General features: G+C 40.5%; 1 protein-coding gene and 1 pseudogene across 1 annotated transcript; one reads left to right on the top strand and one right to left on the bottom strand.

The window, feature by feature from the left end:
• Positions 1-689: 689 nt before the first annotated feature.
• Positions 690-1,031, bottom strand: LOC138378707 (histone H2A-Bbd type 2/3-like). The gene has a single exon (XM_069464070.1). The coding sequence runs from the start codon at positions 1,029-1,031 to the stop codon at positions 690-692; it is 342 nt and encodes a 113-aa protein (XP_069320171.1).
• Positions 1,032-2,497: 1,466 nt separating this feature from the next.
• On the top strand, positions 2,498-23,111 carry LOC138378807 (coagulation factor VIII-like; annotated as a pseudogene).
• The last annotated feature ends 355 nt before the right edge of the window (positions 23,112-23,466 follow it).

Below are 23,466 nucleotides of genomic sequence, written 5' to 3'. Positions count from 1 at the left end.
CCTCCCGCCCTTCTGTCACAGCGCTATGCATGTCTCTGCCGCTCTGTGCCATCCCTGACTCTCACCCCACCACACCCTGAGACCCCGACCCCCTGCCCTTCCCTCCCTTCAGTTATAGATGTCTCTGTTCCTCTGTGGCATCCGTGACTCCCTCCCCATCCCAGACCCGAGACCCCCACCACCTGCCCTTCCCTCCCTCGGGTTACAGATATCTCTGCTCCTCCATCGCATCCCTGACTCCCACCCAACCCCAGGGCACCCTGAGACACTCACGGCTTCCCCTTCCCTCTCTCCGGTTGTGGATGTCTCTGCTCCTCTGCGCCACCCCTGACTCCCACATACCCCACCTCACACGGAGACCCCCACCCCCTGCCATTCCTTCCCTCCAGTTATAGATGTCTCTGTTCCGCCGTGGCATCCGTGACTCCCTCCCCACCGCAGACCCCGAGACCCCCACCGCCTGCCCTTCCCTGCTTCCGGCTATGGATGTCTCACAACCCCCTCTGACGCCAAGTGACTCAAGCAGGCCCGTCAGTTTCTTTAAACGCTTTATTGACAGAACTTGCTGAATGCGCAGGGCAAGCGGAGTTGCCCTGGCTGGCCAGAGAGAGGGGCGAGTTTGGCTCCTGGTGGGGGGATAGACGGGTGGAAGGAAGGATGGCTGAGGCCCGGGAGCCAGGTGTCTCCAGCTACTCCTGGCCCGGTGCAACCTGGGAGACTGTGGTTGTCCTGAAGAGTCCACTTAGCAGCGGGTTGTTGTGGATGGCCATGTCCACCATCTGCGGGGTGATGCGCCTCCTGCCGCTGTTCTGGGCCTCGTTGCCCGCCAGCTCCAGGACCTTGGCCGTCAGGTACTGGACAACAGCAGCAAGGAAAACCGGGGCGCTGCCGCTCAGCCTCGGGGAATAGTGGCCCTCCCGCAGAAGGCGCTCCATGTGGCTCACCGAGAACACCAGCTCGGCTCTGGCTGTGCGAGAGCAGGTCCGGCTCTGACGATGGGACGACCCTCGACGGCTCTGCCTGCCCGGCATGCTGGACAATGCGTGCGATATCTCCGCCCGGCCTAGCTCGACGCGATGCCTCTCAAGATGCCGGTCCTCAGTCCAGTACTCTGTACCCTAACGACCACGGACCAGTCCCTCATTGGTCAGGGAGTCGGCTGCGTGACACGCACATCCGGTGGCGTCATTGCCTCCCAGGTGGCCCACGTGCAGCAGGCCTGGGCTTAGAACTGGCAGGCCGTGGGGTGGGAGGATGCTGCTCACCCTCGCCCCTCTTTCCTCTCCTTGCTGGAACTCCTGCTTCCTACTGGATGGGAACATGGTGCCAAAGATGGAGGGGTGGGGAAGGGTCGGTAGGACTCAGTGCCATTAAGTACATTCACATTGTTGTGCAGCCATCACGACCATCTAGCTGCAAAACATTTTCACCACCCCCAGAAGAAACCCCTGTACCCATTAAGCAGTCACTCCCCATACCCTGCACCACGTCCCATGTACACACGTACCCACACACATGCCACCGCCACCCCCACCCCCACCACCACCACACTCCCCATAGTCCCTGGCAACTGATAACCTGCTTTCTGTCTGTGGAGTTTGCATATTCTGGAGATTTCCTATAGATGGGGTCTTTGTGTTGCTATAAATGGATACCTGAGACTTGGCAATTTATATAGAAAAGAGATATTAGGTTGGTGCAAAAGTAATTGCTGTTTTGGACAGTGAATTTTAAATCATTATAACTAGGCTCAAACACATCTTTATTAATCAAAACAGGAACCATTACAATCAACCCGTTTTTGTCAATGATAAATAAGTTTGTTTATTGCTGTAGCATAAAAATCCATGCTTTGGGATTCAACGACCTCTTAGAAAGCATTTTCTGCATCCTCCTGGTTGTGGAAGCCTTTTCCCTGCAAGAAATTGTCGGGATGCTTGAAGAAGGGGTAGTCCCTTGGCGAGATGTCAGGTGAATGTGGTGGATGAGGCAAAATTTCGTGGCCCAATTTGTTCAACTTTTGAACATTGGTTGTACAATGTGCGGTTGGGTGTTGTCGGGGAGAAGAATTGGGCCCTTTCTGTTGACCAATACCAGCTGCAGGTGTTTCAGTGCATCTCATGGATCTGCTAAGCATACTTCTCAGATGTACTGGTTTCGCCAGGATTCAGAAAGCTGTAGGGAACCAGACTGGCAGCAGACCACCAAACAGTGACCATGACTTTTTTGTGATGTAACTTTGGCTTTGGGAAGTGCTTTGGAGATTCTTCTTCGTCCAACCACTGAGCTGATTGTCACCAGTTGTTATACAAAATACACTTTTTGTCACACGTCACAATCAAATTGAGAACTGGTTCATTGTCATTGCATACAAGAAGAGAAGACAACACTTCAAAATGACGATTTTTTTTTTTTTATTTTCGGTCAACTCATGAGGCATCCACTTATGGAGCTTTCTCTCGTTTCTAATTTGCTTCAAATGCCAAATGACCGTAGAATGGTCGACAATGTTGAGTTCATGGGCAACTTCTCGTGTAGCTGTAAGAGGATCAGTTTCAATGGTTGTTCTCAATTGGTCGTTGTCAACTTCCGATGGCTGGCCACTGTGCTCTTCATCATCAAGCCTTTTGTTTCTTTTGCAAAACTTCTTGAACCACCAGTGCACTGTATGTTCATTAGCAGTTCCTGGGCCAAATGCGTTGTTCATGGTGTAAGTTGTTTCCATTGCTTTACAACCTATTTTGAACTTGAATAAGAAAATCGCTCAAATTTGCTTTTTGTCTAACATCATTTCCATAGTCTAAAAGAAATATAAAATAAACAGCAAGTAATAAGTTATTAGCAAAAATATATAATGCAAGAAATGCACATTGAAATGATGTATGACATAACCATATTTATTTAAGAATGTATTCCAACATCAAACGGCAAATTTCAACAATGTTAAAACCACAATTACTTTTGCACCAACTAATATATTTGAGTCACAGTTCTGCAGGCTGTACAAGAAGCATGGCTTCAGCACCTGCATCTAGTGAAAGCCTCAGACCGCTTCCACTAACAGCAGAAGTGTAAGGGAAACTGGCATGTGCAGAGATCACATGGTGATAGAGGAAGCAAAAGAGTGAGCAGGTTCGAGACTCCATTCAACAATCAGCTCTCATGGAAACTAATAGAGCAAGAACTCACTCATTACTCCAAGGAAACCACCAAGCTTTTCATGAGGGAGCCACCTAAATGACCCAAACACCTCCCATTAGGCCCTGCCTCCAACATTGGAGATCAAATTTCAACATGAGTTTTTGTACGGCCAAACAAAACATCGCCAAACCATAGCATTCTTCCTCTGGGCCCCCAAATCTCATGTCCTTCTCACATACAAAATACAACCATCCCTTCCTGATAGTCCCCCAAAGTCTTAACTTGTTCCAGCACTGACTTCAAAGTCTAAAGTCCAAAGTCTCATCTGAGACTCAAGACAAGTTCCTTCCAGCTGTGAGTCTGTAAAATTAAAAACAAATTATTTACTTCCAAGATACAATGGTATAATAGACATTGGTAAACATTCTCATTCCAAAAGGGAGAAATTGGCCAAAAGAAAAGGGTAACAGGCCCCACACAAGTGTAAAATCCAACAGGGCAAACATTAAACCGTAAAGCTCCGAAATAATCTTTGACTCCATGTCTTGCATCCAGGGCACACTGGTTTGAGGGGTGGACTCCCAAGGTCTTGGGCAGCCTCATCCCCATGGCTTTGCTGGGAAAAGCCCACGTGGCTGCTCTCAAGTATTTGCATCCAATGCCCATGGCTTTTCCAGGGTGAGATTGCACATAGCTAATGGCTCTATAATTCTTGAGTCTGGAGGATGGTGGCTCTGCTCCCACAGCTCCACTAGGCAGTGCCCTGTTGGGGACCCTCTGTGGGGACTCCAACCCCATATTTCCAGCTGGCATTGCCGTAGTAGAGTCTCTCTGTGGGGGCTCTGCCCATTTGGCAGGCTTCTTCCTGGGTACCCAGGCTTTCCAATACCTCCTCTGAAATCTAGGTGGAAGCTGCCAAGCCTCCACTACTCTTGCACTCGGAATGCCTGCAGAGTTAGCACCACATGGGCACCACCAAGGCTTACTGCTTGCACTTTCTGGAGCAGTGGTCCAAGCAGTAGCTGAGGCCCTTTGAGCTGCAGCTGGTAGTGGAGCAGCAGGGATGCCAAGAGAAATATCCTGAGGTGGTACAGGGCAGCCCCTGAAAGCATTTTAGGCCTCTGGGCCTGTGATGGGAGGGCCTGCCTGAAAGATATCTGAAGTGCCTTTGGGGCCTTTTTCCCATTGTCTTGGCTATTAACACCTGGCTCCCTTTCATCTATGCTCATCTCTCTAGCAAATGGTTGCTGTGCAGCCTGCTTGGTTTACACTCCTGAAAATGCTCTTTCCTTCTCTAACACATGGCCAGGCTGAGAATTTTCCAAATTTTTATGCTCTGCTTCCCTTTTAATTATAAATGCCAACTTTAGGTCATTCCTTGCTGCCATATCTGATTGTAAGCTGTTAAAAGGAGCCCTGCCACTTCTTGAAGTCTTTGCTGCTTAGAAATTTCTTTCACTGGATACCCTGGGCCTGTGGTGCCTAACCCCTGGGCTGTGGCCCATTACCAGTCCATGGCCTGTTAGGAAATGGACCACTCATCACCGCCTGAGCTCCATACCACCCCTGCCATGATACCCTTACCCATCCCCCGTCCATGGCTCCCATCAGTTTCCTGGGCAGGAAGAACTGCCCCCAGACCATGGTGGTGCAGTACTAGGGCTGAGTACAGGGCCACTTCAGGGTTCATAGTTAACAGGCCTGTTACTGGTGGTGCCAATGGGAGTTGTTCCTCCAGATCCTTTGACACATAGGGCTGGTGGCAGGACCATATACAAGCAGGACTGGAGCCAAGTCCACAGGGTTCTAGGCTGCTTCTGGGTCCACAGCCAGAACCATGGTTGGCAGGCCCACCACCAGGATGTAAGCCTGCCTCATCAAAGCAGCCATCCTCAGTCTTGGGCTACTCTAGGATTTATCAACTTCCTACTTGGATTCCAAGGCTCCCACAAAGGCACTTTTGTCCACAGACAGCTGCCAAATTATTGTTCCTGTAAGAGAATAAGAGCTGGGGACCTCCTATTCAACCAACTCACTGATATCACTCCCCCGGTACTATGTAATTGCTTCCAAATGATGCTGCTGCTGGTGGTTTGTGAACCATGCTGGAGTATCAAAGTTCCAAATGGCTTCCTCAACTTTTATGAGCCTTTTACCAGAACCCAAAGTAGAAAACTACTTAATTGGCCCCAGACCTAATCTCTCTTGTTCCACTCTCCTTCCTGGTGCTTTCCTCTTTTGGTATACTGTCCTAACATCTTTCTAGCCATAATTGTTTTATTTGGATGTTGTATGCCCTTGAGAAATGCATAAAGCAAAACTAGAAGGAAGATGTGATTGGGAGAAATTGCTTTATACTCTGTATTCACATTCCATGTACTTGTGCTAACCCTTCCCTACAGGTATTCTTTGGCAATGTGGATTCATCTGGGATAAAACACAATATTTTTAACCCTCCAATCATTGCTCAGTACATCCGTTTGCACCCAACTCATCATAGTATCCTCAGCACTCTTCGTATGGAGTTGATGGCTGTGATTTAGATAGTAAATGCCAAGTCATCCCATATCCATTCCTCGCCCAACCATGGGTAAGGTGACTAACTTTCCTAGTTATCCTGAAGCTGGGGGGAAGGGAGTCTCAGTCTCAGGACACAGAACTATCAGAGCTAAAACCAGCACAGTCTTAGATAAAGCCAGGGCTTTTTTTTACCATAACCATGGCATTCCCCAGAGGCAGCCACCTCCTATGCTACTATTAACAAGGAAAATCAAACAGAGCTGAGCAAAGCTGTACAGAAAACAGGGACATGTTAACAATAATAGAATCTCTGCAAAAGTTAATGCCTGAAAAATGATGTCATGATGACAATAGCCCTAGAGTATAGGTGGAGATAGCCCAGTATAACCTAGGACACAGGCTGTCCTTGGGAAAACATTCTCCATTCATTTCTTTGAGGTTGCAGCATGCCATTGGGAATGGAGAGTAAAGAAATATCAGATGCACAGATTGCTGCCTCATCCTGCCTCACCAACATGTTTGCCACCTGGTCTCCTTCACAAGCCCGACTTCACCTCCAGGGAAGGACTAATGCCTGGAGACCACAGGTAAGAGGCAACAGACTTACCATTTAACCAGTTCAGAGAAGGGCGTAGCGGTTGGGGAAAAACAGGGGAATCCCTTGATTATTTCTTCAGAGGTATTTCTGTCAACTGTTATTTCTAAAAAGAGTGTCAGGGAAGGCTGACTATGGGCAGACAACCCAAAGGCATTTAGTGGATGTGCCATGTGATTTCTCATAGCATCCTTCGGGGAAAATGATCCCTAATTGAACCTCCTGGAAGAAGAATCTCTATATCCACTACTGGGCTAATATGTGTCAAAGAATTGTAGTAGCTAACGTATATTTTACAGATAAATGTCAACACTTAGCTGTCATTCCGGGTTTCTCATTACTTCAAAGGAAAGGATTACAGTTATGCACAAATATTTTCCAGAGCCACCCAGTGATTTTTCAATCACTGAATAGCTTTTTTAGTGGAGAATGAATGGAATTAATTTTCTCTGCTCCTCTAGGGGCTTATTTTAAACAAAATAGGTTGCATACCACATTGCCAAACTTTTTATACTCTACTCAATCTATATGTGGTTCATGTATTCATTCAGCAAACATTGACTAGGCACCTATTAAATGGCTGACCCTACAGATGCGGAGATGAATTATGAAATATTTTGGCCCTCAAGTTGCTTAGAGTCTAATAAGGGAAACTGACAAATCCTTGTAATACAGAGTAATAAGTGCTGTGATAAAAAGTACTGGTTAACAAGGGATTTGGGGATTGCTGGGAGCAAATGGTGATCAAGAGGATACTAGTCCGACACTGACTTCCCCAGGTGAATAATCCAAAAGAATGGCTGCAAGTGGACTTCCAGAAGACAATTAAAGTCACAGGAATTACCACCCAGGGAGTAAAATCTCTCCTTACCAGCATGTATGTGAAGGAGTTCCTCATCTCCAGCAGTCAAGATGGGCAGCACTGGACTCTCTTTTTCCAGAATGGCAAAGTAAAGGTATGCTGCTCTCATATGAAAGACAAAAGAACTCTCCTAGAGCTTGACATTTAGAAAAATAACAAGGTTGGTATATGACCAAACTTTCAGGGTACAATTTACTGAGTACCTATGGTAACAGGACACTGTGAAAGGCATTCTGAGAGAACAGAGTGACTCTAAAAACAAGGAGACATCCCAAGAAAAGGGTAGAATAGAGCCAAGAGTTGATTCTCCTCACAGATGTTAATGTCATTCGGGATAATGGCAAGAATCAGAGGGATGAAGAAGAATGAGAGTTATTTGCCAAATGCTTAATGATGTTTGTAAGATCCCCAAGCCTTGCTGACCTTTACCTTTAATGGTCTGGACAGTCTTCATTCTTGATTTGAGTTTTCTGGATAATTCAACAAATGTGCTGATTAGAAGACATGACATAAAGTCTTATCATCCCATGAGTAATGGAGGAAGAACTAGTTCATACCTATGGTATTGTTTATATTCTTTTTCACCAAGAATTCACCATGATGTGACCCTTACCAATCTCTCTAGTACAGTCTCTTGCCACTTTCCCTCTTGCTCTCTAAGCTCCACCCTTACTAAGAAATTCTCAGGTCCCTGATTACAGCACATTATATCTCACACCAGGCTTTTATATACATACTGTTTCTTCTACCAGGAATATTTTTCCAGCAACCTCCTACTACACCTTTCATCTGACTCATTCTTTAAGTCTCAGATAAACATCATCTCCTCCAAGAATAATTCCCTAATCCCTCAAGACTGTATTAAACACTTCTGCTTCTAGCAGTTTGGTGGACTAAAGTCTAGACAATTGATAGACTATAGAGGAAGTCCCCATTTTAAAAAGGTTATATCTCTGATGCATGCTACAACATGGACAAACTTTGAAAACATTCTAAGTGAATAGGCCAGACATAAAAGGATAAATATTGTATGATTCTGCTTATGTGAGTGCATTAATTAGGGATATCCAAAGAAACAGACCAATAGGAGATTATATTATATATAATCTCATATATGGAATTGGACTAATATGGAGGCTGACAAGTCCCAAGATCTGCAGGGTGAATCAGCAAGCTGGAGATGACCCAGAGGAGCCTTGAGACCCAGGAAGAGCTAAGATGTTTTAGTTCAAGTCTGAAGGGAGGAAAAAGCTTAGTCTTCTCCTTGATATCTTATGACATAAATACTATGAAGTAAAGTTAGTGACACTTAAATACTATTATGTAGTCAATAAGGGGATAAGAAAAGGAATAAAACAAAAATATTATACATACATACAAACATACACAACAAAATAATCAGGAAATACTTATGACAATGACAGTCCTCATTTTTGTAATTGGTCACATGGTTATAGCTGGTATTTATAACTACCTTCTCCCACTGCCCATTCTCTTTGCCTTCAACAAGTACCTCAACTGGCTGTGGTTCTTTACTTGGTGGGGTGACTTAAACCTTCATTCCCGAAAGGCCTGGGCCACTATTAGGCCTGCCTGAGTTGGGTTGCTGCCGTTTTCCATTAACCCTAATCACAGGGCATGGTAATACTAAGAGATACCCTAAGGAACCCTGAGATCCAATTATTCCCATTGCATGTAGGTTTCTCAATTTAGCGGCAGCAGTTCCCACTCTAAGGTCCAGCCTACACAGAAGAGCAATCACAGAGCTCTTCAGGGATGCTGGGGCTCCCCTCACAGATCTATGTCTCACAGTTGTGGTGAAAGATATATCTTCTGGACCATCCCAGGGTGGGTGAGTAGATTTTAAAGTACAAATACACTCTAATGTCCCAGTCTCCCTAAGCCTTGGAATGTCTTTCTCTATATTAATCCAAGACAAGTCCATCATTTTTATCTCACTCACTGTGGGCCCCTTTTGGTCCATGTTTCAGCCAACCTACCAAACAAACTATTAGAGTCTTTTCTAATTCCACAAGCTGCAACATTACATACAGAATCTTTTCTCAGTGAGCCTATATCAATAAATTCAGACTGATACAACTTTATGTGTCTTCCACCATTATCCCACATTCTTAGTATCTATTCCCACACATCGTTCCAGAATATATTAGTATAAATTAGAACTACTAATTTATACTAATATATAAATTATACATTAGTACATTATACAAAGTATAAATTATACAAAGTACATTCAAGTAGTACAAAAAGAACTACTTGAATGTAGTGCCTCTTCTCATGGGTCATACTTTGTACCTCACCTTCAAGGATTTGCTGTGTCTTGAGCATAGTTTTAGGTCTAAAAACAAAGAGAGGTGGTGTAGGTGGGTCCTGAGGAGAATCAACATTATCTTGCATGGCAACTGCCTCAGAAGAAGTCATTATATTTTCCTCAAGCGATAGAGAAATAATCCCTTCAAATGGGGATAGAGAGGCCACTGGAGATGGGGAGGTTACTTCCCCTGGAAGTGGAGGCACTTTTTTCATTTGGGATGGAAGGTTTGCTTCCATTGCCAAAGAAGACTCATCAGAACTTAAGGCTTCAATGTCCTCAGCTTAATCTTGCCACATGCCCCCATTACAACTTTCAGGATTCCATTCCTTTCCAATCAATGCCTTCAATTTAACAGCAGACATCCTGTGAGGCTGGAAATTCAACTGGCATTGTAATTCAGCCACACAGGAATCTCAGACCTGTAGGTACAAGAGATAAGGCTCTCCTTCAGGGCACACATAGAAGCTTTCAGGTAATTTATGCAGCTCTTGAGCTGGGAATTTAAATCCATGAGCACATCTGTTTCTTTCCTCACTTTGTCCAGCAACAATAGGAGCCAATGTCATTATATTCATTAGTTTGACAAATATGTTCATAAGTATCATATACATAGTCATTCAGATCTTTGCTTCTTATAAGTGGTTGATTAAGAGTATTCAATGGAGATATTTTGCATATCTCTATTGCCAGATCATACAATGGACTCTTTTGACTACTGGAAAGAGAGTCATTAGTGTCTTCAAATTTAATCAGATTAGAGAAGCAATGCAAACAATCCAAAAGCCAATCCAGAAAACTCATCCTTAAAATTCTGTGCCTCTAAAACCACTCTCAGTACCAAAATCTGCATTAGTCAGTGTTCTCCAGAGAAACAGAACCAATAGATCACACACACACAGACACACACACACACACACACACATTATAAGGAATTAGCTCACGTGATTACAAAATCTGACAAATCCCAAGATATGTAGGATGAGTTGGCAACCTGGAGACCCAGGAGAGATGATGGTGTAGTTGTACCCCAAGTCTGAGGGACCTGAGAATCAGGAGAACATATAATGGAGCTCCAATTTCAAGATCAGCAGGCTCAAGACACAGGAAGATGTTTTAGTTTGAGCCCAAAGGAAGGAAAAAGCTGAAATCCCAGTTCAAAATTAGTCAGGTAGAAAGAATTCTGTCTTACTAACGGAGACTTGGCCTTTTTATTATATTCAGGCCTTCACCTGATTATATAAAGTATACCCACATTAGGGAGGGCAATCTGCTTTACTCAGTCTACCAATTCGAATGCTAATCTCACCAAAATACACTCTCACAGACACATGCAGAATTAAGTCTGACCTCATATATGGGCACCCCATGGCCCAGTCAAGTCGACATAGAAAATTAACCATCATAATGTGGTACTTAGAATAGGCAAATTCATAGGGACAGAAATTATAACAGAAGTTACCAGGGGCTGGCAGGGGGATAATGGAGAGTTATTGTTTAATGAGTACAGAGTTTCTGTTTGGGTTGATGAAAAATTTCTGGAAATGGGTGGTGATAGCTGCATAACATTGCAAATGTACTTAATGCCCCTGAATTGTACATTTAAATGGTTAGAATGATAAATTTTATATTATGTGTTTCATAACAATAAGAAAGGCTATATCACTGACAATACATACTTCTTAATGCATTGCTATACAGACTGAAGGGGAATCTCCAGTCTCCTCACCACCGCCACCAAAAAAAACCCCATGAGCTGTTATTTAAAATTATGAGAACAGAGAGAGGTGAAAAATGAGCAAGTATAAAAGGGAACACCTTCCCACAGGGAAAATTCCCATATTAGTGTTGTTATTGGGAGACTAACCCTTGAGCAAAATACAAGGAGAACTGAATGTGAAACTTCTGCATTAAGTCACAAACCCCAAAAGAAAGCTAATAGAGTTGCAGATAAGTAGTGTCCTCTGGCACCTGAAAGAAATATTCTCAAATACACTCCAGGAAAAAGCACCCCAACTTTAGGCTTCTAGGATTCTCACATATTAAAATTATAAAATTATAGACATAGGTCAGCAAACATGCAAGACAAGACAACTTGAGGCCAAGTGAGCAGAAACAATCAATGCACATTTAGAATTTGAAGAACATCAGATATTCACATTATCAGATACATAATATGAAATAATTATGCATAAAATCTTTAAAGCAATGAAATATGGAAACATAAAAATAAAAGATGAATTATCCAGAATTATTAGGCAGCTTTAAAAAAAAACATTGCAGGACACAAAATCAGCATGCAAAAATCAGTTGTATTTCTATACACTAATAATGAAAAATCTGAAAAGGAAATTAGCATGACAATTCTATTTACAATAACATTAAAGATAATAAAATACTTAGGAATAAATTTAACCAAGAAGGTGCAAGGCTTGTACAATAAAAACCAAAAAAAAAATCCTGTTGAAAGAAATTAAAGAAGACCTAAATAAATGGAAAGATATCCTGGATTCATGGATTGGAAGACTTAATATTAAAATGAAAATATTACCCCAAACAATTTGCAGATTCAAAGCATCCCCTATCAGAATCTCAATGGCATTTTTTGTAGAAATTGGAAAACCTATCCTAAAATTCACATGGAATCTCAGGAGACCCTGAATAACCAAAACAATCCTGAAAAGAGCAACATTAAAGGAGTCATATTTCCCAACTTCAAAACTTACTACAAAGTTACAGGAATCAAAATAGTGACGTAATGACATAAATATAGACATATAGATCAATGGAATGGAATTCAGAGACCAGAAATAAATCTGCTATAGTCAATTGATTTTTCAGTAAGGGTGCCAAGACCAGTCAGTGGGAAAAGAATAGTCTCTTCAACAAATAGTGCTGGGACAATTAGATATCCACATGCAAAGTAATAAAATTGGATCCTTACAATATACAAAAATTAACTCAAAATAGTAAAAGAACTAAAACTATAAAACTCTAGGGAAAAAAAAACATAGGGGTAAATTGTCACAATATTGCATTTGGCAATGGTTTCTTTGATGTAACACCACAATCACAAGCAATGACTACAGAAATTGATTTGTTAGACTTCTTTAAAATTAAAAGCTTTTGGGCCAGGCCCGGTGGCTCATGCCTGTAATCCTAGCACTCTCGGAGGCCGAGGGTGGGTGGATTGTTTGAGGTAAGCAGCTCAAGACCAGCCTGAGCAGGAGTGAGACCCCGTCTTTAATACAAATAGAAAAATTAGCTGGGCATGGTGGTGTGTGCCTGTGGTGCCAGCTACTAGGGAGGCTGAGGCAGGAGGATCCCTTGAACCCAGGAGTTTGAGGTTGCTGTGAGCTATGATGACGCCACTATGTTTCAGCCTGGGTGACAGAGTAAGACCCTGTCTCAAAAAAAAAAAAAAGAAAAGAAAAGAAAAGAAAACTGAACCCCACTCCTCAGTCCACCCCCTTCAAAAAAACAAAAGTAAATAATGTAAACCAAAATTAAAAGCTTTTGAATATCAAGGGACAATAGCAAGAAAGTGAAAAGATGACCCACAGTATGGGAGAAAAATTTGCAAATTATATATCTGATAAAGGGTCTAGTATCTAGGATATAGAAAGAAATCTTATCACTCAACAACAAAAATACACCTACATTTTAAAATGAGTAAAAGACTTCAATAGAAACTTCTCTAAAGAAGATATGGCCAACAAGCTCATGAAAAGGTACACAACATCATTAGTTATTAGGGAAATGCAAATCAAAACCACAGTTCAATACCACTTCACATCCACTAGTATGGCTATAATTTTTTAAAAAACAAAAAATATCAAGTGGGAAAATAGCAAATGTTAGCAAGGATGTAAAGAAATTGGAACCCACATTGATGATTAAAAATGTGAAATGGGGCAGCCACGGTAGAGAACATTTTAACAGTTAATAAGGTAAGCACAGAATTGACATAGGACCCGGAAATTCCACTCCTGGGTATGTACCCAAAAGAATTGAAAACAGGCATTCGAACAAAAACTCATACACCAATGCTCATAGCAACACTATTCACAATAGCCAACAGGTGGAAATAACCCAAATGTCCATCAGCTGATGAATGGATAAGCAAGGTGTGGTGTATCCATACATGGAATATTATTCAGCCATAAAAATAGAAGTATTCATACATGCTATAACAAGGATGAACCTTGAAAATATTCAGCTAAGTGAAAGAAGCCAGACATAAAAGGCCACATACTGTATGGTCCCACTCATCTGAAATACCCAGAACATCAAATCCACAGGGACACAAAATAGATTATTGGTTGCCAGAGGCTGGCAGAAGGGCTAAGTGGGGAATAGCTTCTTAATGGGCATGGGATTTTCTTTTGGGGTGATAGAACTGTTCTGGAACCACATGGTGGTGATGACTAGACAACATTGTGAATGTACTAAATGCCACTGAATTTTACACTTTAAAATGGTAAATTTTATGTTACGTGCATTTTACCACAATAAGAAAGTCAGAAGACATGTGCTTTACCGTCATGAGTGACAAAGCGACAGCTGATTTCTAAACAATAACAAAAATCATGAATGATATCTTCAGAATGCTAAAAGGAAAAATATGAACCCCTCCTCCTAAAAGAAAACCTAATGAACATTTATTTAATGCATTAAAGCAAAATCTAAGAAATTTTCTAACATACATGAGTGATTTTAGCACTCAGACATATTAAAAAGTAATTCTAAAATATCTACTTTAGACAGAAAGAAAATATCTTAGATGAAAGCTTGAAATGCAAGAATGAAGACCAAAAAAGAAGTTACTATTTATGTAAATCAAAATAAACATTGACTTTTTAAAGTAATATAAAAGTTTATATTACTTAAATATATACAACATATTCTGAAGTTAAATAAAAATATATATACACACACACAGAAATGTATTACATGAGTTATCTAAAATAGTCAAATTCATAGAAACAAAAAGTAGAATGATGGTTACCAGGGGCTAGGGATGGGGGGAAATGAGGAGTTGTTTGATGGGCATAGAGTTTCAGTTTTGCAAGATGAAAAAGTTCTGGGAATTTGTTGCACAACAATATGAATATATTTAACATGACTGAACTGTACACTTAAAAATGCTTAAGATGTTTTTTTTTGTTTTGTTTGTTTTGTTTTGTTTTTTAAAAAAAGGCCATTACATACATGGAGATGCTAAGACCAGCCAACACTACCAGATGGATCTTAGGTGCCCTAATGCTAAGGGATAAAAGGGTGTGTGCTGGTAGATCTTCCTCTATAAACCGTGTCCAGTGAGATAAAGAGGCTCCCAAGAATAAGGAGTCAGTGTTTGTGAAAAGAAGTTGGGTCAAGTGTACTTCTTTTCTTTATTTAAGTACTAGCTATCAAGCAAAAAGGGAAAGTCAAATGGAATTAATCCCTGTGACCTGATGGGATGATGGACCCTGCTTGGTCTGCTAAATGCTATTGTGCACACATAAAATGCTTTAAGTAAGACTCTATGCCTTCATAAGCTTTGAAAGATACAGACTTTAGTTGCTGATGTTAATGCCACTTACAATTTTAGAGATATGAGTTAACATTAGTTGGTTGAAGACTGTTATGGACTGAATTGTGTCCCCCCTAAAATTAATATGTTGAATTCCTAACCCCAGTACCTCAGAGTGTGACCTTATTTGGAGATAGTATCTATAAAGAGGTAATTAAGCTAAAATGAGGACATTAGGGTGGGCCTTATTCCTATATGACTGGTGTCCTTAAACAAAGAGGAGATTAGGATACAGACACGCACAGAGGGACGACCATGTGAAGATACAGGGAAAATACGGCATCTACAAGCCAAGGAGAGAGGCCTCAGGAGAAACTAACCCTGCCAACACCTTGATCTTGGATGTCTAGCCTCCAGAACTGTGAGAAAATAAATTTCTACTGTTTAAGCCAAATGTGTGTGTGTGTTTGTGTGTATGTGCATGTGTGTGTGTGTGTGTGTGTGAATTTAGAACATGTGACAAAAACAGCATACAAGTCAAGATACTGATAATATATATAATATCTATGTAATATAATTCTTGTATTATCTAGGAGGTAAAGATATTGATTAACATTAAACCTTGATAATTTGATGCACATTATAATTTCTAGAATAACCAGTAAGTAATAGAATATAAAATAGGGTGTAAGAGGCCAGGCGCGGTGGTTCACACCTATAATCCTAGCACTCTGGGAGGCCGAGGCGGGTGGATCGCTCGAGGTCAGGTGTTCGAGACCAGACTGAGCAAGAGCGAGACCCCTGTCTCTACTAAAAATAGAAAGACATTATCTGGCCAACTAAAAAATATATCCACAGAAAAAATTAGCCGGGCATGGTGGCACATGCCTGTAGTCCCAGCTACTTGGGAGGCTGAGGCAGGAGGATCGCTTGAGCCCAGGAGTTTGAGGTTGCTATAAGCCAGGCTAATGCCATGGCACTCACTCTAGCCCAGGTAACAAAGCGAGACTCTGTCTCAATAAATCAATAAATAAAAATAGGGTGTAAGACTTCCAAAACGGTAGAAGAAAAAATATGAAAGGATAAAATATAGTCAATAAATCTAAATGAAAACAAGCAAAGAGAGGTAAAGAACATAAAACAGATGGAAAAATAGCAAGACAAGATGGTAGGTTTAAATCCAAATAAATAATATGAATGAACCAAATGTACCAGTTATAAGACAAAAATTGTCAGATCAATCAAAAAGCAAAAGCAAATTCTGTGCATTTTACAAGAAACATATCTAAAGCATTAGATACAGAAAAGTAGCAAGTCAAAAATGGAGAAAGTAATTATGCAAATATCTAAAGGATATCTGTTGCAGTTTTGTTGATATCAGACAAAATAGACTTTAAGACAAGAATGTATTATTGGAGGTTAAGAATGTAATCTCATAATAATAAAAAGTCTCTGGGAAAATGCCATTTGATTTCATATTACTTAATTACATAGCCTCAAAATATTCAAAGCAAAAACTGACAGAAAAAAGGAAAATAGACAAATTCAAAATTTAGAGTGGTAAATTTTAACACATCTCTTTCATCAATTGACAAAACAGACAAAGATAAAGTATAGAAATAGAACAATTAACAACACAATTCACAAATTTAACCTTATGGATATATTTAGAAAATTGCACCTTGAAACTGCAGAATTACACATTCTTTCTAAGCACAAAGGAAATACTTACTAAAATTTTCCATTTTAAACTATAAATAAGCTACAAATAAAGTAGTCTCAAATTTCAGATAATATAGACCAGGAATTCTGGTCACAATAGAATTAAAACAGACACAAATAAGAAAGAGATAACTATAAAATCTTCCTATGTTAGGAATCAAGAAATACATCTTTAATACCCCATATGTCAAAGGAGAAATCATGAATTAGAAAGTATTTTGAACTGAATGATAACAAAGCATTACTTATCAAAATGTGGGAATCAGCGAAAGCAATATTTAGAAGGAAATGTATAGCCTTAAGCACATATATTGGAATAGAAGAAAGGCTGAAAATTTATGAGAGAAGGCAGCTGTCCCCAACCTTTTTGGCACCAGGGACAGGTTTCATGGAAGACAATTTTTGCACACACGGGGGAGTGGGGGGAGATGGTGAGCGAAGGGGGGCGGCTGTAAATATAGATGAAGCTTCGCTTGCTTGCCCTCTGCTCACCTTCTGCTGTGCCACCCAGTTCATAACAGGCTGGGGACCAGTATCAGTCCCCAGCCTGGGGAGTGGGGACTGCAGAGCTAAGGCACATCTCAAGAAGCTAGGAAAATAGCAAAATAAATCAAGAGGAAGTAGAAGCAAGAAAATAATAAAGATTTAAAGTAAATGAAGTAAAAAAGAAACATATAGCATAAAGAACAAACCAATCAAAAGTTCGTTCCTTGAAAATTGACAAACTTCTGGCAAGACTGATCAAGATAAAAAGAAAGAAGGCACAAATAATCAATATCAGAAATGAAAAACAGGACATCAATAAAGTTCTTGCAAAAAATTCTGCCAACATAAAAAATAAGAGGATATTTATTAATCTTATAACAGTAAGTTTGGAAAATTGGGTAAAATGAATTAATTTCTAGTAAATATAACTTACTTAAGAAGGAGTGGAAAACCTTGAAACTCCTATAACCTTTGAGGAATTGAATTGGTATTCAGACATCTTCCCACAAAGAAAACTCCAGATCCAGATGGCTACAATAAACATTCTACCAAATTTTCAAGGGAATCTTAAAAAGATTCTTCCAGAAAATAGAAAAAGACTGTACATTATCCAACTCTCTTATCATAATAGCATAACCTTGACAACAAAACCTAACAAGGACAATATGAGAAAGAAAAATAATATGCCTATTTTATTCATGAACATAGATCCGAAATAATATATTAGCAATATGGACCCAAGTTGAATTTATCCTAGGAATGCAAGGTTGGCTTAAACATTAGAAAATTAATATAACTCACCATCACATTAACATACTAAAGGATTATGTGATCAATGAATGTTGAAAAGGCATTTCATAAAATTCAACATCTGCTCTTAATTTTTAAAAAATAGCAAACTAAGACTAGAAGGGAAATTATTTAATCTGAAAAAGGATATTCACAGCCTGAATTCTTTTACACTCCTTGTTTTGCTCTGATCCATGTGGTATTGGTGGGGATGAATGGATGGATGGATTCCCTTCCTAGATGGCTTCTTCACTCACATGACTGGTGCCTTGGTTTTCCTTGAGTTTGCTAGCCACATGTCTCCGTCCATCAGAGCCTCTTCACATGTCTTGTGCTTCTCATAGCGTGGTGGTCTTAGGATAGTCTCTCTTCTTACGTAAGAACTAGATTCCAATAAACCAAGGTACAAGCTGCCAGTCTTCTTAAAGACCAGGCTCAGAACTGACATAGCATCATTTCTGTCATACCCTATTGGTCCAAAGAGTCAACAGCCAACCCAGATTTAGAATGAAGCACAATAGACCTACCTCTCTATGGGAGGCGTATAAAAGAACTCATAGTCATCTTTAATCTGCCATATGTCAGTTTAAAACTGTATCAGATTCCCTAAGCAATGCAGTTAGGTGAGAAAAAGAAAGTATGTAATGATTAGAAAAGATGAAACAAACTCTTGTCATATGTGGAAGGTACGATGGCATAGATAGAAAATCCAAAAGAATCTATATATAAATGAGTAGAATTAATTTAAAATTTTACAACTCTGCTGAAAACAAAATAAATACCAAAATTAATTGTATTTCTATATGCTACAAACAAATAGTTGGAAAAATAGTTTAAAATACCATTTAAAAATTCCAAGTACAGTCCAGGCATGGTGGCTCACACCTGTAATCCTACCACTCCGGGAGACCAAGGTGGGCAGATTGCTTGAGGTCAGGAGTTCAAGACCCCAGTCTGAGCAAGAGACCCCCATCTGTACAAAAAATAGAAAAATTAGCCGGTGTGGTGGTGCACGCCTGTAGTCCCAGCTACTCAGGAAGCTGAAGCAGGAGGATCTCTTGAGCCTAGGAGTTTGAGGTTGCTGTGAGCTATGATGATACACTGAACTCCAGCCTGGGCAACAGAGACTCTGTCTCAGAAAAAAAAAAATTCCAAGTCCTAAATTGCACATTCCTGTCAGATAATGGCAGCTACCTAAATCTCCCCACAATCTTCACACACACATATAAAATTTAATCCACACACACACACATATAAAATTAAAAATTGTGAATAAAATAACCCACCTATAAAATAACTAGAAGACAAAGAATACTATAAGTTTCTAGTTACAAGTAGGAAATAAACATCCAAAGCAAAGCTAGCCAACCCAGCTTCAGAGCTCACTCTGAACAGAGTCTAGGAGAGACTGTGCAAAAAATAGGAAAGTCGGTGTGAGACCTAGTGGTGGTAGAACACAGATAAAATCACTTCTGGAAAGAGAAAGTCCTCCCTCCAAGTGATTAAATACTAATTTCTGAGACCTGCAGTGCCTTCTGGGAAGCTGAAAGGAAAGGGATTGAAAGTCTATAGAACTAGAGATAATGCTGTCTTAATTTCTTTGCAATAAGTATTACTTTCATAATCATAAAAAAGCTATTTTGATTTTGGAGAAAAATAGATGGTAAAAAAAGAACTAGAGATTATGAATGAAAGAAGAAAACAAATGTTGGAAATTAGTATCCTATAGAAAAAGGAAGCACGAAATCACAAGACACACAAACTTCTGGTGCCATCTATTAAATAAATTGCACTTCACTTTCTCAGTAGTAGAGGGCGCGCCTGAACCAAGAAATTTAGTAAGCCGCCCAGATCGCTGACCTCTGCCTACACAAAATCCCCTCTTATTGCTGGAACAAGAGAATATAAGGACTTTGTAAATGAACAGAAAATGGCATATGAGGCGGATGGTATTATTTTTCTTGATTTTTTACTCCCTCTTTCCTTGAAAACCTCATTGACTTTGGGCGTGGCCAGATGACTCATTTTGACCAATAGAATGTGAGTGGACATGACATACACCAAATAGCTTTAAATGTGGTAGTGTGTTTGACTCAGTATCTTGTTCCCGTGCTCCAGGCTCCAGACTGAGCCTCTAGAACTATGAGAGAATAAATTTCTTTTGTTTTTAAGCCACCGGTTTGTGTAATCTGTTACGGCAGCCCTAGAAAACTAACACAAATACAAGTAATGTTAGAGTTTAATTAAAAGTGTCCGTAAGAACTGAGGAATTTTGAAAAATATATTTCCTAACACCGTCCACTGAGAGGATCTAGAAATAATTACATTGCAGTAGCAATGAGCACACCCCATGCCCATTTCGAGACCTTGGTCTCTAAATACCATTCCCCAGTAAAAGGAATCTGGGTTCCTTACGAAATGGCTCATTCCGAGGCTAGAGCAAGGAAACTGCCAGGTGATCTTGGAACATCCTGATGTGTCAGAATGCAAGGAAGCATTCAAACACTAATGGGGTCACGTCAACGGAACACAGAAGCTGCCTTGAAGGGCTTCCTATTGGCCCAATTTTGAGACAATTGGAGCATCAAAAAGAATAACAATGGTAATGAATTATAATACACATACTAAATAAATAATCCAGAAGTCCATAAAACAATAAAGGGAGAGGGGAAGCATTTCATCACAGAAGAATTCCAGCTAATAAATGTAGGAGAAATGACAAAACAGGAAAATCAATTTGCAACCACCAATATACTAATGAATACTTGTAGAGATCTTTAATGGATGCTAAACTCACTGGATGAAAGCTTGTTGGGAAACAGAATATTTACACAGTCTCAAAGTGTCACACTACAGACTGTTAGGAAAGGGAAATCGTTACCCTTATAATAGATTGGGTGAACCCCAGCTTAATCATGTGATCAGACTTAAACATCATCAATAATGGGACAATTTGGCATCATGTAACCCCCTGATGTAATGCAATGAGAAGAACATTATCTCCTACTTTGTTTTCTTAGTAAAAATGTCTAACCAAAATCTAACAATGAGAAAACAGTCATTCCAATTTAGAATGTAGGACATTGTACAACACAAGTGTACTGGACTTCTGAAAAAGGTCACTATCATGAAGGACAAAAAGAGACCAGAGACTAGATGTCTATTCTAGATTACAGGACACTCAAAAGAAACATGAAAAGTAAATGCAATGTGTGATCTTTTATTAGATTCTGCATTGGAAAAACTATAGGATATAATTATGATGACTTAAAAAATTGAATATTAGATAATATTATGTTTACAATTTCCTTTCAAATAGTTCAGAAAAAAAGTATATGGGGAAGGAGAGAAAGAGAGGTAAAGGAAATATCTCAATATGGTAACAACTGGTGAATCTAGATAAAGGATTTAAGGGTGTTCATTGTATTATTCTTTCTATTTCTCCGGGTTGGTAACTTCTCAAAATAAAAGCTTGAGGGGAAATAATAAGGATTAAGTATAACAAAAGTTGTACAAGCCTCCAAATATACCATAAACATTTGTAAATGAATCTCAGAATAAGGAGCTTAATGTTCCTCAAAAGTTTTATCAAATGTACAAACTTTTTCCTTCTACAAATGTTTCTGGCATGTTTCCCATGATATACATTATGCTATATATTCTATGTCTGAAGATAAAATAGTGACCAAGGTCTCTGCCCTCATGGAACTGACATTCAGTAGTTAAGACAGAGGAAACAGCCAATAAACATGTAAACAGATAAATCAGAAGATATTGAATGCTACAAAGGAAAACATCAAGTTGAGATTTACAATACACAGGAGTCCTATTTTAGATGAGGAAGAAGTCTCTAAAGATGTAACACTGAAACTAGGACCCAAAGGTTAAAAAAGACGGACGAAAGAAGAAGAAACAGAAGGGTTAAGAGCCTTTCAAGCAGAGGGAATCACATATACAAAGGCTGTCACGGTAAAAAGAGCTGGCATTATCCAGAGCCTGAAAGACCAGACTACCTGCAATGCAGTGAAATAGGGGGAATGTAGTGGGAGATGACATCAGAGACTTGGCCAGGGCTGTATCAGGCAGAGCTTGGAGACCAGAATAAGGAATTCAGGTTTTATTCTAAGTGACATGGAAGGTTTTCATTGAGAGTGTGGCATCACCAGGTTTATATATTGAGATCTTTCTGGCTGTCGTGTAAGGGCGCCAGGGTGGGAACACACCCATTAAATCGGCATCTCTGGGGGAAGAGCTAGTCCAGGCATAATTATTTCTTAAAAGCTCCCTAGGTGATTCCAATAAGCAGCCAGGGTTGGGAACCTAAGGGGGAAATGTAGCTAAAGTAATGAAAATAAAGTTATTTCACAGTGCATTTGCCGGGAAAAGTCTCTTCCCACTTGGAATCTGAAGTGAAACCAACACCATACTTTGCAGAGATATAGATGCCACGATTATTGCTGGGAAATGTCACCCAATAGCCCCAGGAAGCAGGAGCCCTTTTGTTGCTGTTTAACCACTTCTTTCCCATTATGGTGGCAAGTTGCCTCTTTTCACACAAACTACCTCAGGAGATCTTCATATCTGTCCTTGTAGGCCTCCAAAGTCCCAGAGTGGCAAGCGCCTTGAGTCTTAGACCCTCCTCCCTCTTCCTTCTCCCGTCTTCACCCTCTCCTGCCAAAGCCACTGGGCTACACTGAATTCCACACCTGACTCCAGTCTCCAGATGGTCCAACACAGAGATGCTATGTGTGTCCTGAATCAAAGCACTCCATTTATCTGACCTTTGTGAGGTGGATGAGAACATTCCAGATAGAAGGCCTAGCTAGAGCAAAGGCCTCCAAAGCAGGCAAGCAGGGTGCTGTTAATTCTAATTTTTCCTGTCAGACAACTAATAAATGCTATCTTTCCTCTTTCAGGTTTTTCAGGGAAATCAAGATTCCTTCACAACTGTGGTGAACTCTCTAGACCCACCGCTACTGACTCGCTACATTAGAATTCACCCTCAGAGCTGGGTGAACCAGATTGCTCTGAGGCTGGAGGTTCTGGGCTGCGAGGCGCAGCAGCTGTACTGAGGGGCCCCTGGCCCCTCTTTCCTCAGCTTCAGTCTAGTCCCTAACTGGAGGCCAGTGTCCTCCTCCGGCTTGCCTTCTACTTTTGTGCCTGAACTTCAGGTTACTTCCTGCTCCACACTGTCCAAGGGCCATCATTTTTCTATAGATTTAAACTATACACTGCCCCCAAATTAATTGGAAGCCTCCCAGATTAGTTGTCATCAATCTTGCATTTCCTGGGGCTGTTGCATCCAATTTAACTTAACTCCTACCCATTGTCTGCAGCTGCTTCCCATGTAACTAGGCAAAAAGAAGTGAGGAGAGACCTGTATGAGTACATACATGCATTTTTATGACAAAAGGACCCATAGATTTAATCATATTTTAAAGGGGTAAATGGTCATAAAATAGTTCGATTTAATCTCCGAGGGATGTAGAAATAAAGCCATTTGG

The sequence above is a fragment of the Eulemur rufifrons genome, chromosome 30 (genome assembly GCF_041146395.1).
Source record: "Eulemur rufifrons isolate Redbay chromosome 30, OSU_ERuf_1, whole genome shotgun sequence".
Taxonomy (NCBI): domain Eukaryota; kingdom Metazoa; phylum Chordata; class Mammalia; order Primates; family Lemuridae; genus Eulemur; species Eulemur rufifrons.
Note: the sequence above shows the minus strand (reverse complement) of the source record. Positions and strands in the feature narration are given on the sequence as shown.